This window comes from Leuciscus leuciscus (assembly GCF_965113295.1).
Source record: "Leuciscus leuciscus genome assembly, chromosome: 18".
NCBI classification, from domain to species: Eukaryota; Metazoa; Chordata; class Actinopteri; order Cypriniformes; family Leuciscidae; genus Leuciscus; species Leuciscus leuciscus.
Genome location: NC_138742.1, coordinates 25511033 through 25525054, shown reverse-complemented (window position 1 = coordinate 25525054; position 14022 = coordinate 25511033). Strand labels below are relative to the sequence as shown.

The window sequence follows — 14022 nt, the reverse complement described above, 5'->3', positions numbered from 1 at the left end:
AAACATTGTCTCTATGTTGGCATGCTTCCTAAAAGTTATCAAGCAATGGGTAGATTAATAAAATGTAGAGGACTTTTGTAAAAGTCCCACTTATTATCTGTATCCCTCTCCAGAGTAGGAGGTGATAGTGCAGTATAGCACGCTTCCTTGGTGAACTTGCGGTGATAATAGCGTCTGTAGGGTTGAGATTGACCCTCCCCAGTTCAGTGTCTGGGATTAAAGCATGGTTGTGCTCACTGACAGATATTCTTATGAGTCCAGATAGGTGAAACTGAATGTGGTCTCTGTTCACTCTTGCATGGGCTCACCTCTCAAGGCTTGGTTAGTATACTCATGGTTTAGAGCTGAACAGATGCTAGATGAGGTGGACTAAGGTCCTAAGCCACACGAAGTGGTCCACTCTCTCATCCGTCACCCTCCCCAATCTATCAGATCTATCAGGGGACCTATTATGACCCTTTTTACAAGATGTAATATAAGTCTCAGGTGTCCCCAGAATGTTTCTGTGAGGTTTCAGCTCAAAATTTGAACCAGTCACTTTCAGACGAAACCTGCGCTCACTTTCTCCCGCCAATCTTTCCTCTGCCGTGTCATCTTCTCTTCCCTCACCCTCACAATTCTCATCTCTGGATGTGAATACTGCAACGGATACCTTATTCTCCACTCTAACCTCTTCTCTAGACAAAATCTGCCCTCTCTCCTCCAGGCCTGCACGCGCTACTCCCTCTAACCCCTGGTTATCTGAGGTTCTTCGTGAACATCGGACCGAACTCAGGGCAGCAGAGAGGAAATGGTGCAAATCAAAAGACACATCTGACCTGAGTATGTATCAATCTCTCCTCTCTTCATTTTCTGTTGATATTCATGCTGCAAAATCTTCCCACTTCCACAACAAGATCAAAAGCGCCTCTAACTAGTGATGTATGTCTCGAGACCGGTCTTGGTCTCGAGACCACTTTTACGTGGTCTCGGTCTTGTCACGGCCTTGACGGTCTTTGGTCTTGGTCTTGTCTTGGTCTCGGACCTCTCGGTCTTGTCTAGGTCTCGCTGTCTCAGACCGACATAGTGGTCGGGGAATTTAGCAATACAATACTACAATATCCACGACGACACAACGTTCGATAATGCAACATTATTATCCGCAACGGAACGGATTGAAGCGCGCGTCCGAGTAAAAGTTCGGCGTGTGCGCGAGTCACACCAGAAAACACTTTATCCGCGCCACTGATCGCAGCGGCAACGAGCACTTTGATCACTTGATTTAAAAAACACATATCAGTGACATGATGGGTTTTAACTTCATTCAGGAGATTTTGGGTAACTGCACAACTGACAGATGACTTTGAGCGCACCGCCAACGGTGTGTGTGTGTGTGTGTGTAACCATAGCGACAAAACGACCACTTAAGCCTATAATTTCGTTTTTAAAAATTGAATTATGTATTTAAAAGTTGCAGAATGGATTCATTTGGAGACTCCGAAATCGGCAGATAGGCAGGCATTTGCTTAGATGAATTTGTGACTTTGATATCTGTGTGTGTGTGTGTGTGTGTGTGTGTGTGTGTGTATGTGTGTGTGTGTGTGTGTGTGTGTGTGTGTTGTTTGATTACAGTATTGTATTTAAGATGGTGTTAGACTAAATAAATGGTCTTTTAAATATCATCTGAATAACTCCGTTGTGTTGACTAAACATTAGGCCTAATCCAAGTTTATAATTTTGTATCTTTAATTTGATGTTACGATTTCATCTACACATTAAGTATAATTTCAATTGGTTACATATTTCTCATTTTTTAGACAGTTGTTGGAGGAGCAAGATGGTGTTGGAGGTGTTTGATGTTTTGTCAGATGAACCATCAGTACCAGTCATGTCAGTCCTCAACAGTACACAAAAGTTAAGGGAGTCTCAATCCTCTAATAGAGCAGTAACAGCCGTCATGCAATTGCTACACAGTTGATTTCACCCAGTCTGCAAAAACATTTACAGTGAGCTCACAGTCACACACATGACATGGTCTGTCTCTGTATTGTTCTGCCTGTGTAGTTGAAGTAATACCGTCTAATATGTATTGAATGTAAACTGTGGCTGAACCCTAGTATGCTGCTGTTCTTGAATTCATACAAGTTGCTTAGCTTCAACACTAGTCTGTTTTTTTTCCCCTCCGGTCTCGACTTGGTCTCGGTCTTGGTCTCGACTTGGTCTTGACTTGGTCTGTCTTGGTCTTGGTCTTGTCTTGGTCTCGATACCCTCTGGTCTTGGTAGTGTCTTGGTCTCGGTTTAGGCGGCCTTGACTACAAGTCTACCTCTAACTCACGATCACTCTTCAAGACATTCAACTCTCTCCTCTGTCCACCCCCACCACCACCAACCTCCTCTTTAACTGCTGACGATTTTGCTAACTTCTTCACCGACAAAACAACAACTATCAGCAATCAGTTCTCAGCTCCACACACACAGGAACCCAGACCAACCTCTCCCACAGCCAATAACCTTCTCTCCTCCTTCTCTCCGCTAACCAAGGAAGAAGTATCTAAACTTATTATGTCCAGTCATCCTACCACCTGCCCTCTAGACCCTATCCCCTCACACCTTTTACAAGCCATCTCTCCCAAACTTCTACCAGCACTCACACACATCATCAACTCATCCCTCCATACTGGCACTTTCCCTACTGCATTCAAACAGGCTCGGGTAACCCCACTGCTTAAAAAACCAACACTAAACACATCATTTGTAGACAATTACAGACCTATCTCTCTCCTACCATTCATTGCAAAAACACTTGAAAGAGCTGTTTTCAACCAAGTAACATCATTCCTGTCTCTGAACAACCAGCTGGACGCCAACCAATCCGGCCTCAAGAAAGGACACTCAACTGAGACTGCATTACTGTCGGTCACAGAAGCCCTACGGATCGCAAAAGCTGCTTCCAAATCCTCAGTTCTCATTCTTCTGGATCTGTCTGCTGCCTTCGACACTGTGAATCATCAGATCCTTATGTCCAGCCTCTCAGCACTGGGCATCACAGGAACCTCCCTCCACTGGTTTGAGTCCTATCTCACAGGTAGGTCCTTCAGGGTCGCATGGAGAGGCGAGGCATCCAGAGCACATCATCTGACCACAGGGGTTCCTCAGGGTTCAGTTATTGGTCCCCTCCTCTTCTCCATCTACACCACATCACTGGGACACATCATACAGGCACATGGTTTCTCCTACCACTGCTATGCTGATGACACACAGCTCTTCCTCTCATTTCAACTAGATGATCCCACAGTAGCTGCACGGATCTCAAGCTGTCTGGCGGATATCTCGACATGGATGAAGGAACATCACCTGCAGCTCAACCTGGCAAAGACTGAGCTTCTCGTACTCCCTGCCAATCCGTCTCTGCAACACGACTTTACTATCCAGCTAGACTCATCATCAATCACCCCATCAAGGTCGGTCAGAAATCTTGGAGTAACAGTTGATGACCAGCTGACCTTCACAGATCACATTTCAAAGACAGCTCGATCATGCAGGTTTGCACTGCACAACATCAGGAAGATCAGGCCTTTCCTAACTGAGCATGCAACACAACTTCTCGTCCAGGCCCTGGTCATTACTAGGCTTGACTACTGCAATGCTCTTCTGGCTGGACTTCCATCATGTGCAACTAAACCTCTACAAATGATTCAGAACGCTGCAGCTCGTCTTGTCTTCAACGAGCCCAAGAGGGCCCACGTCACTCCTTTGTTCATCTCACTGCACTGGCTACCTCTCTCTGCTCGCATCAAGTTCAAGGCACTGACGCTTGCTTACAGATCTGTCACAGGCTCAGCTCCCTCCTACTTTCACTCACTCCTAAAAGTCTACATCCCTACCAGAAGCCTTCGATCGGTCAACGAGCGACGTCTCGTGGTCCCATCACAGAGAGCCAAAAAATCACTTTCCAGAACATTCTCATTCACAGTTCCATGCTGGTGGAATGATCTCCCCACCGGCATCCGGAATGCAGAATCCATGACAACATTCAAAAAAGAGCTGAAAACTCTTCTCTTCCGTGAGCACTTAACCTCATAAAAAATAAAAAATAAATTATATATATATATATATATTTTTTTTTTCTGTAAATTCTCGCTTGTCGGGCTTATGCTACTCTGAATAATGCCTGAACTTCGTATTTTGAGCACTTCTTGCGTTGTTTTTTGCCTCTTCACGATGACTTGCTTAATTTAGTCCCAATTTGTAAGTCGCTTTGGACAAAAGCGTCTGCTAAATGACTAAATGTAAATGTAAATGTAAAATAACCAACAGATCATTTATTATAACATGCCCTAAATGCCCTTTATTTGGGTGGAAGCAAAGACATTTTTAATTGCAAGTGAGCATGAGCCCCCTTTCCAGAAGAGGGCCCTTTACAACTCATAGCGCTACGGACACTCTGACAAAAACAAAACTGGAGAACCTCCCTCAGCAAATGTGTCAGAAATTGTCAGTACTGGTGCTAAGTTGGTGCGAGCGACTTCGTATTTCATCTATGGCCTGGTTTGGCTGCTAGATGTAGTGCTATGGACTTGCCAGAGGCTATATAGTCTTCCTCTTATCTCTGCTCATCTGGGCTGTCCTGTAGCTGTGGCTCGGACTGGTCTAATGCAAGAGTCTCTGTTTCATAAACGGCTGAGAGGCTTCAGGGTTTTCCTAGCGCCTATAACACTGAGCTTCTAGCAAGGCTGTGGTGTCACAGGATGCGTCCAAATTGGATGCTAATGCATTTAGGTTTCTCTGGGTCGAGGCCCATTGAGTCCCATTGAGGCATAGTGCTTAAGTCTGACAAGGTTGTGGTTGCTGCTGGTGACTTTCACAGTGCACAGGCATGCAGTGGTCAGCATGGCACAGTGAGCATTACGTCCCCATAGAGTCAGCTCCTGACGCAGCGTTGAGTTCCCTTGAAAGGGAACGTCTTAGGGTTATGAATGTAACCCGGTTCCCTGAGAAGTATATTGATGCTGGGTTGCGGTCCCATGCTTAGGGTATGCCTGCACGTCTTCCTTCAGACAATTAAAATCTGATGATGTGTAAGGCAAGCACCTTTTATACGCCTGGGCACTCCATGTGACGTCATCTGCCGCCAGCCAATAAGATTGGTGTGAATTCACACATGCTTTAGACACCAGGTTCCGCAGGATGTGTCCCCATTGTGTCAGCTACTGACAATGTGTCTCGTTCCCTTCTCTGGGAACCAGATTACTTACGTAACCCTATAAGTTACATTCAAAAGTTGAACTCAGCCTTGATGTATCTCAGTTTGGTCTCATTTCTAATCACAACAATACTAATACAAGCTCAGCAACTAATATGTAAATATTATGTTCAGTTGTATTTGTAAATTATCATAATGTCAGTCACTAAATGATCTTTGACATTTACATATTTTTTCCCTAATAGCTTCAGCTCCAAACTGTTCGTAAACAGAAATGCACTGAAAGTGGAGACTTTAGACACATATAGTATAAATAGCCTATGTCAGGTTTACATTATATTGAGTACAATATCTTTAAGAAATTGGTATCTGTATAGCATCATTATGCTAGACCTTTTCTCACACACTTTTCTGAGACATTTTTGCTACTTTTCTGTGCAATGTTTTGATGGAATTTTGTCTTCAAAATAAAAACAATTTGTTTGATATTTTATAATCCAATGCAAAAACATTAATCTTCGGTGTGGCTTCAGTGTCCAATAATTATTATTTTTGGCAACAGTATAGAAAATTTCTTAAGTGAGAATACAAATAACATCCTCTCTGAACAGCAAAACATGGATGTAAAAGCCATTGAGTTGCAGTCACACTGGATTTTGTAGTGTTTTCTGTAAGGTAGGATTGAGGTCAGCAGTCCCACATCCATCAGAGTCTGGCTGGCACTGATGCGCGTCACCGCTGATGATTGACAGCAGGACTCTACCCCTCCCACTCCGAGTCTCACCATCCCACCGCATAAATATTGGCAGAAGATGTTTGAGACGTTCAACATAACACAAAATGCTAGTGTCTTTACTATTATTTTATCCCCGTAAATGTCAGAAAAACTATTTTTAAGTCCGTTCAAAACAAGCCTCATTGCAGGTGAGCGGAGCCTCCGCGCGCGGTTGCCATGGAGCGGCAGCGGGTCACTGACGCGGCCTCCACACACACACCGGTGGAGCGAGCGGAGCGCCATACTTCATGTGGAGTGAAGAAACACCATCACACACACAGGCTCAAGCGCCGGTATGAAGTGCTGGAGACGCTGGGCACGGGCACGTACGGCAAAGTCAAGCGCGCGGTGGCGAGACAGTGTGGAAAAACGGTGAGCGACCTGCTGTTCAGTTTTGAATTTCACATGTCACTAAATGCTTATGAAACAATTGAATGATCTATCTATCTATATCTACTTTATCAGCAATGCAATTCAATTGTTTTTGATTATTTGACATTTGCAGTGCATAAAAAATGGAAATATCAGGGATTAAAAAAAAATTGGTTTCCATAACTGTAAAATTCATGGACATAAAATCTTGAGGAATTATAGAAATATTTTCATATATAATTTAATGCAAATGATTACCAACCAGAGGAACACCATGGAGTACTTAAAGAGGTTTAGGGATTTTGACTGTGCTTTGTTAAACCTTGAAAACTAAAAATGATGACTTTCATTATTATGATATAGGGTAAAATAGTTGCTTTAACAAATTCAGTTTTTAAGAAAGAAGTTGGGCTTGGTTCACCATTTTTCATATAGGCTACTTTATTTGATGAGATTGAAATCCAGCCATACAAAAATGGCAAATTGTTTTGCTTTTGTGAAGCATCCGATCTGGTTTTGTGAATTTGTAAATAAGTTCACTGTTATAAAGAAGGTCTTTATTTGAGAAAATTTCAATATGACGTGTCAAAACAAGTGTCTCAGGTGTTTCAATAAAGGGAGAGGAGACCTCATTGATTTTCATCCACAGTATTGATTGTTTTTCATTTAAAAGTGAATCATTATAATAATAGCAATTTTAATCATATCAATAATGATGCTAAATGAAATCAGTTCTGGTTTTAGAGTTGATGAAGGCATACTTGAGCCTGTTGCTGAGATAATATATAAAGTATAAATTATGCCTTTCTATAAAATTATAATGATTGATTTCTGACAAAAAAGTATTATGCAGTGAAAATGAAGAGTTATGGAAATGTATTGACAAAAGTCATGACAAAAACACTAAAGTATTACATTTTAAATTTAACTGAAGTAAATTCACAAGTATGCATAAATAAATAAAATCAATAAATTATTTAACTTGAAATGCTTGAGTATTCCCCAAAAATTTATTATTAATATAGATCCTAATAATGGCAAAATTCTGACTGATTGAAAAAATATTGATTTATTTAATAAAAAAAATTATAATGACTTGATTTTTGTATTTTAAAAGAGTAGGATGTCCTCTGACGTCAGTTCTGACAGCCTGTCTGTCATTCAACACAACTTTACTTAGCAATTCACCTCAGCTAATTACTCTTAGGGTCTTACTTTTGGGGTCATCCAATAGGTTCTTGTGTGTGTGTGTGTGTGTGTGTGTGTGTGTGTGTGTGTGTGTGTGTGTGTGTGTGTGTGTGTGTGTGTGTGTGTGTGTGTGTGTGTGTGTGTGTGTGTGTGTGTGTGTGTGTGTGTGTGTGTGTGTGCGTATGCACGTATATCTACTGTAGTTGGACCTCATGTTAGCACACTTAATTAAATACTTATCACTCAGTCTGTCATTTAACAAAAACAAAGGAGATATTTCCCCTAGCCTGCTGTCTGCACTCTTTCACAGCCTGAAAACATATGAGAGCGTTAATGGAAAAAACTGTCCAATCAGATTAGAGCAGCAGCTGAGCCTCTCTCTCTCACTCTGTCACTCATCTGGACTCAGAGGTGAAGTATTCCGGAATCCAGGAGCCTTAGCATAGCTGGGATTCCTGCAGACAAACACTAACAGCATTCAGAGGGAGCCGGGTGCTGTGTGCATGTGTGACAGGGGAGTGAGGCGTCTCTCCACATCTCCAGATTGGGGTCAGAGGTGCTTGGCAGAATCCCAGATGCCACTGCCAGTGCCGTAATACAGACAGCAGGTTTCGGCCACCTCCGTTAGAGTTTTTTCAGCGATAAAAGTTTGATATTCCACGCTAGAGACCCGCTCAGAGCGGGTCGAGTAGGGCCGATTGCTTTTGGTGCCGTGGCCCGGATGGGAGTGAGGTTTATGGGGGTGAGTGTAACAGATGTAGGCCAGTAAGAGCTGTGTATGTAAACCTCACTCCCCTGGTCTCAAGAGGTGCGCTAAGAAGAAATGTATTCAGGTCATTATTAATTGCATTTTCCATGTATTTTTGAATAACTTAATAATGAGCATCACATCATTGACCCATATTCTTACAGACATTCGTGTTTTGTTCAATGATGTGTTTGATTACAATGTGTCTGTTTGTGTGCTTCAGGTGGCTATTAAATCCATTAGAAAGGAGAGATTAAGGGATAATCTGGATAGGGCTCACATCCAGAGAGAAATTGAAATCACCGCCTCTCTTAGGCACCCAAATATCATCCATCTATACGAGGGTAAAACACAACAGTCTCACACTACGAATTTGTTTGTCACATATCCTAACGCAAAATGCTGTATCATAGAAATTAAGATTCTTTCTCTTTCCACTAACCCAACAAATGATTCATGAAGTGTGTGTGGATATGTTTTCAGTGTTTGAGAGCAGGGAGAGGATTGTGATGGTGTTGGAGTATGCGAGTGGAGGAGAGCTTTATGAGTACATTCAGGAGAAACAGAGACTGTCAGAGGACGAGGCCAGACATTTCTTCGGACAGATCACCTCTGCTGTGCACTACTGCCATAAAGTAAAGACATTTCTATTCTTAAATTCTCATGGCATTCATTTCTACATATGAGCAGTTTTTCTTGAATAGGCATTTCAATCATGACAATTCTCGGAATAGACTTAAACAGCATTTTATCGATATGAATGGAATGTAGATAGGCTTTGTCTTGGCGGACTAGATCTCCTGCTGGATTGAGTGAAGGCTAATGCTAAAACATGCACACAAATACAGGCACTAGGATATGAGCTGCTGCAAGGAAAGTAGGGAGAACCCTCTAGCAGATTTAGGCAGGTGGTGCTGGGGACGGAGGAGGGCGAGGGAAATTCCCATGCAGCACTGCACAGAGTTGACCCAGTTCGGGACGGAAATAAACAGGTTACGTAGACTGAACAAAAAGACGATTGGCCATGCAGTTGGTTTTAGGAGAACCAATCAGCTGCTCAGAAGAGTTAACTTTGCATTTCACCTACAAATGCTACTAAATGTATCAAATGTGCATGGTCAACACTTTACTAGCCGAATGTACCTGAATGTAATATCTTTTAATAAACAACATTCAAATTATAAATGGAAGTTCAGTTAAGTTGACAAATTTGTTATTAGTAACTTTTATTTCTCCTAAATACACCCTAAATTATTATTGTATTCATCACCTAGATAACAGTGCTGGCAGTGAGAAATGTTTGGCAATCTTAGTAATATTACGAAACTGAATAACACTCAAAATACTGCAAACAGACTTTGCCTCAGCAGTTTAAAAAAAACAGTACTGTATACAAATTATATATTTATATCTATAGTATATGTAAATTGGTTATTTAGTATATTTTGTATTTATATTTAGTAAGAATTTCTATCTCAACGCACAAAAAAATTGTAAATAGGATTTTTTACATTTGTTTAAAGAAATTTAAGAAATCTCTTGTTATCCCTCAGAATGGTGTGGTTCATCGTGACCTCAAACTCGAGAATGTGCTTCTGGACAAGGACTTAAATGTGAAGGTAAACAATTCAAGCCCAAACTGATTAATAAAGAACTGACATTGTTTCATGCATTTTCATTTTTCATTCATGTTACCATTACATTAAAGAAACTGATGGATCCTTTGAGAAAAGCAATTAAAACTTAATGCACTTAGAATTTTTTAAATCTTAAGTACGGTGGACAAAATAACAGAAACACTATATAAAATAAAGACCCTATAGGATCAGGTAGAATTATGCTTAATGATCTTCATTTTCTTCCTGGACTCTGTCAAACATGCCTTGAACTCTTTTATTGGACATCGGTTCTTTCGCCTATTTTTTGGAATTTTATTTCTGAGGGATGATGAAGTATTAATCGACTTGAAACCCAAACATCCCCATGAAGGTTTAAGGATGTGCAGATCTGGAGGCCATGGAATGCATTTGACTTCATCCTGGTGTTTACGAAATCACGCTTCAATTACTTTAGCACTGTTTACTGGAGCATCATCATCCTGGAATATGGGAACATTATAAGGGAACAATGTTTGCATTATTTTGCACAATAGAACAGCTTCATTCCTTGGTCATTACAAACCGTACAGAGCAATCATTGGATCAGATGACTCTTGCAAAATGCTTAAACCTCACCATGATTCATAGTTGGTAACAGACAGGTTTGAAGGTATCCTTTGTCTCCACATTTTAACTGGTTGTAGGAAATATGATGAAAGATGACTCATATTCATTATTCGTTATATAGAGTCTGCCATGAACAGTTTTTGAGTCACAGATGTTTCATTCCATATATAAGCACAATTTATGTCCAATTGCAAGAAATTCTGCATAAACCTTCATATCAAACATTTTGAAGTGTTTGATGGCCCGTGTAATATTATTCATCTCTGCAGCTGCATTTATAATTTTAATTTTGCTTCAAAATCAACCACATTTCATATAGACGTCTGCTATTTGTATCCACCCTGTGTGATTCAGAAATAGATTCTATTAAATAAATCGATGTAAGTTAATACAGAGTTGATTTGTCTCTAATTTCTCTGTTTGTTTGTAGCTGGCTGACTTTGGCTTGTCGAACCGCTTCACGAGAGGCCGACGTCTGGACACTTTCTGCGGGAGTCCTCTGTATGCTTCACCAGAGATTGTCAACGGACTTCCATACCACGGCCCTGAGGTGTCGATCAGTCTCCACAGTTTGCTCACCCTTGTGAAAAGACATATACTAGCATACTTATAAAAAGAGTACTTATTACGGAAATAATATACCTTAAGAGAATACTGTTAATTGTAGTGAAATGAAAATGTATTATATCAATTTATATTAAACGCAATTATTTAAAATTAAGAATGCTTTTTTTTTACCTACTTAAGTACATATTTATATGTAATTTCATAATTACTTCTATTGTCTATAAAATATGGCGCTGCTTAATGTACTGACACTAATTTATGGTACATTTATTTTAATGTAATTTCTATTGAAATGTATTGTTATGTTTTTAAATATATTTGTAATTGCAGATTTGTAATGACTAAGTTGCATTTTAATATATTTACTTTAAATGTAATATCAAATAACACACTACAGTTAAATTATAATAAAGCACTTTACACGTGCTTTAGTTTGTTAGTCAACACATCAAAATAAGTAAAACACAACAAAAGATTATTAAAACATAATGATTTAAAATATACTTTAAATTAGTGAATTTTTTAAAAGTGAAAATTCTGTCATCATTTACTCACCCTCATGTTGATCCAGACCCGTAAGACTTTTGTTCATCTTCAGAAGACAAATGAAGTCGATATTTTAGATATGAAAGTATGAGAGATATCCCTCCATTGACAGTCTATGCAACTACCATTTCAAGTCCCAGAAAGGTAGTAAAGACATCATGAAAGTAATCCATGTGACTCCAGTGGTTTAACCTCAATTTTACGAAGTGATGCAGGTGTTAAAAAAAACATAATTGACCACTTTATTTAGAAAATAATAATCTCCAACGTGCTTCTTATTCACTAGGGCATTTAATACTTGAAATCCCACTGTTTGTACAGCAAACATGTCATAAACGATTCTGCATGTACTCTTCTTCTGTCCCAGGTGGACTGTTGGTCTCTTGGTGTGCTGTTATATGCTCTGGTTTACGGCTCCATGCCTTTTGATGGCACAAGTTACAGCATCCTTAAAGAGCAGATCCGCCAGGGACGATACAAGACCCCTGATATCCCATCGGGTAAGATTCATACACTTCCATATATCTGCTCTCCATCATGAGTGAGAATTTACCGTGACTCTTTCCATTCTTCTTACAGAGGCCTGTTCATTGATTGGATGGATGCTCACAGTGAAAGTCGAGGACAGAGCCACTGTGGAGGACATAACCAACCATTGGTGGCTAAACCGAAACTGCCCCAGCTTCCCAGATGCTTCATTCTCAGGAGTTACAGAGAGTAAACCATGTGCTTCTACCCTACCGAGGAGGAAACATAAGGAAAGAACATTCAGCAGCTCTTTTCTGCTGTCACCTCTTGAAGCTTCTTCCCACAACCAGCACATGAAACTGCCAAAGAAGGGCATCCTGAAGAAGCTCTACCATCAGGTTGAATACACATCTCTCTCTGAGCACTCGGACGGGTCTGGGACTGCTGGGAACAGTAAGGCAGACACTAGCCAAGATGTGGAAAGAAATGGGACAGATACCGGGAGAAATAGGAAGGGCATTCTTAAGTGTAACGGAAAGTTCTCTGGTGTTTCTCCAATCACATCGGCTCCTGCATGGTCACACAGTTTCAGCAAAACCAGCCGAGAGTGTGATGGAGGTGGACGGCAGGAGATGCAGTTTGAGATCAAGATCTCCCTGTGGAAAACACACGAGTCTACAGGACTACAGTTTCCCCAGAATAGCTATTTTGATCATTCACACTGACTATAAATGTATGAATACAGGTCAAGGTTTACAATGAGGTTAAATAAAGGAATAGTTCACTTCAAAATAAAAACTCAAATGTCAGCATCTACTCTCCCTCAAGTTGTTTCAAACATGTATGAGTTTCTTTCTTCTGTTGAACACAAAATAAGATATTTTGAAGAATGTCAGTTACCAAACAGTTGATGGACCCCATTGACTTCCATAGTAGGAAAAAAATACTATGCAATAAAATATTAAACAAAACTATAAATATATATTCTTCTGTGTTTATCAGAAGAAAGAAATTCACAAAGGTTTGAAACAACTTGAGGGAGAGTAAATGATGACAGAGTTTTCATTTTGAAGTGAACTATCCCTTTAAGTATCATGAACTAACAGTGAACAGTCTAATTATAAATCTGAGTTAATGCTAAATGTATAAATATTAATCTGAGGTAATGTTCATTAATAAACATACTATTGCTAATTGTAATTCATCTTTGTTACTAACATTTATCTATTGTTAATTAATTAAACCTTACTGTAAAGTCTTGCCATATATACAGTATATCAACATTCAAAGGTTTGGGGTAAAGTTTGTTATTTTTTTAAACAAAATGAATGTTTATTCAGCAAGGAGGAATTAAATGGATCAAAACTGACAGTAAAAAACATTTACAATGTTAAAAGATTTCTATTTCAAATGAATGCTGTTCTTTTGAACTTTTAGCAGGATAACTCGGGAATACCTGAGGCATTACAGCTGCTAAGATAATGTGTACTGTGTAATTGCTAATAACCCAGGTCAATTAGTTTATATGCCTCAAAGGAAGTTAAAGCAGCCATGAATCCACTAATCCCAGCCCAAAAGAACAGAGGGCTTTGTCCAGAGCTACAGTCGTGCCATTCTCAGTTTGTGCTGGCATACAAAACTGGCAAGAGTTTGAGGGCATGTTCATTATAAACTTTATGCTCTCTGGCTCTAGTTGGCTTTCTGACGTGAAGAGAAAACACGCTTTTTAGACTCGACGCCAGACTGATTAGCATGACACAGTAGCATTAGTATTAAAACCTCAGTTAAGCAGCAGAGTTAAGTCTTGTGTGGCCTATTAAAGGAATAGTTCACTTACAAATGAAAATTCTGTCATCATTTACTCACTCTCAAGCTGTTTCAAACCTGTATGAATTTCTTTTGTTTTTGTAAAACTCAATAGAAGATATTTTGAAGAATGTCGGTAACCAAA

General features: G+C 39.9%; 2 protein-coding genes across 2 annotated transcripts; both read left to right on the top strand.

Annotated features, from left to right (window-relative positions):
- The first annotated feature begins 2369 nt into the window (after positions 1-2369).
- LOC309480585 (uncharacterized protein) lies at positions 2370-4281 on the top strand. Its single transcript, XM_082145174.1, has 2 exons — positions 2370-3064; positions 3263-4281. Exons 1-2 carry the CDS (start codon positions 2542-2544, stop codon positions 4060-4062), a joined length of 1323 nt encoding a protein of 440 aa, XP_082001300.1. The 5' UTR covers positions 2370-2541; the 3' UTR covers positions 4063-4281.
- Positions 4282-6129: 1848 nt separating this feature from the next.
- LOC309480019 (NUAK family SNF1-like kinase 1) lies at positions 6130-14014 on the top strand. Its single transcript, XM_082144370.1, has 7 exons — positions 6130-6329; positions 8489-8609; positions 8749-8900; positions 9819-9884; positions 10921-11040; positions 11971-12103; positions 12183-14014. The coding sequence occupies exons 1-7, from the start codon at positions 6135-6137 to the stop codon at positions 12794-12796; spliced, it is 1401 nt and encodes a 466-aa protein (XP_082000496.1). The 5' UTR covers positions 6130-6134; the 3' UTR covers positions 12797-14014.
- Positions 14015-14022: the final 8 nt, after the last annotated feature.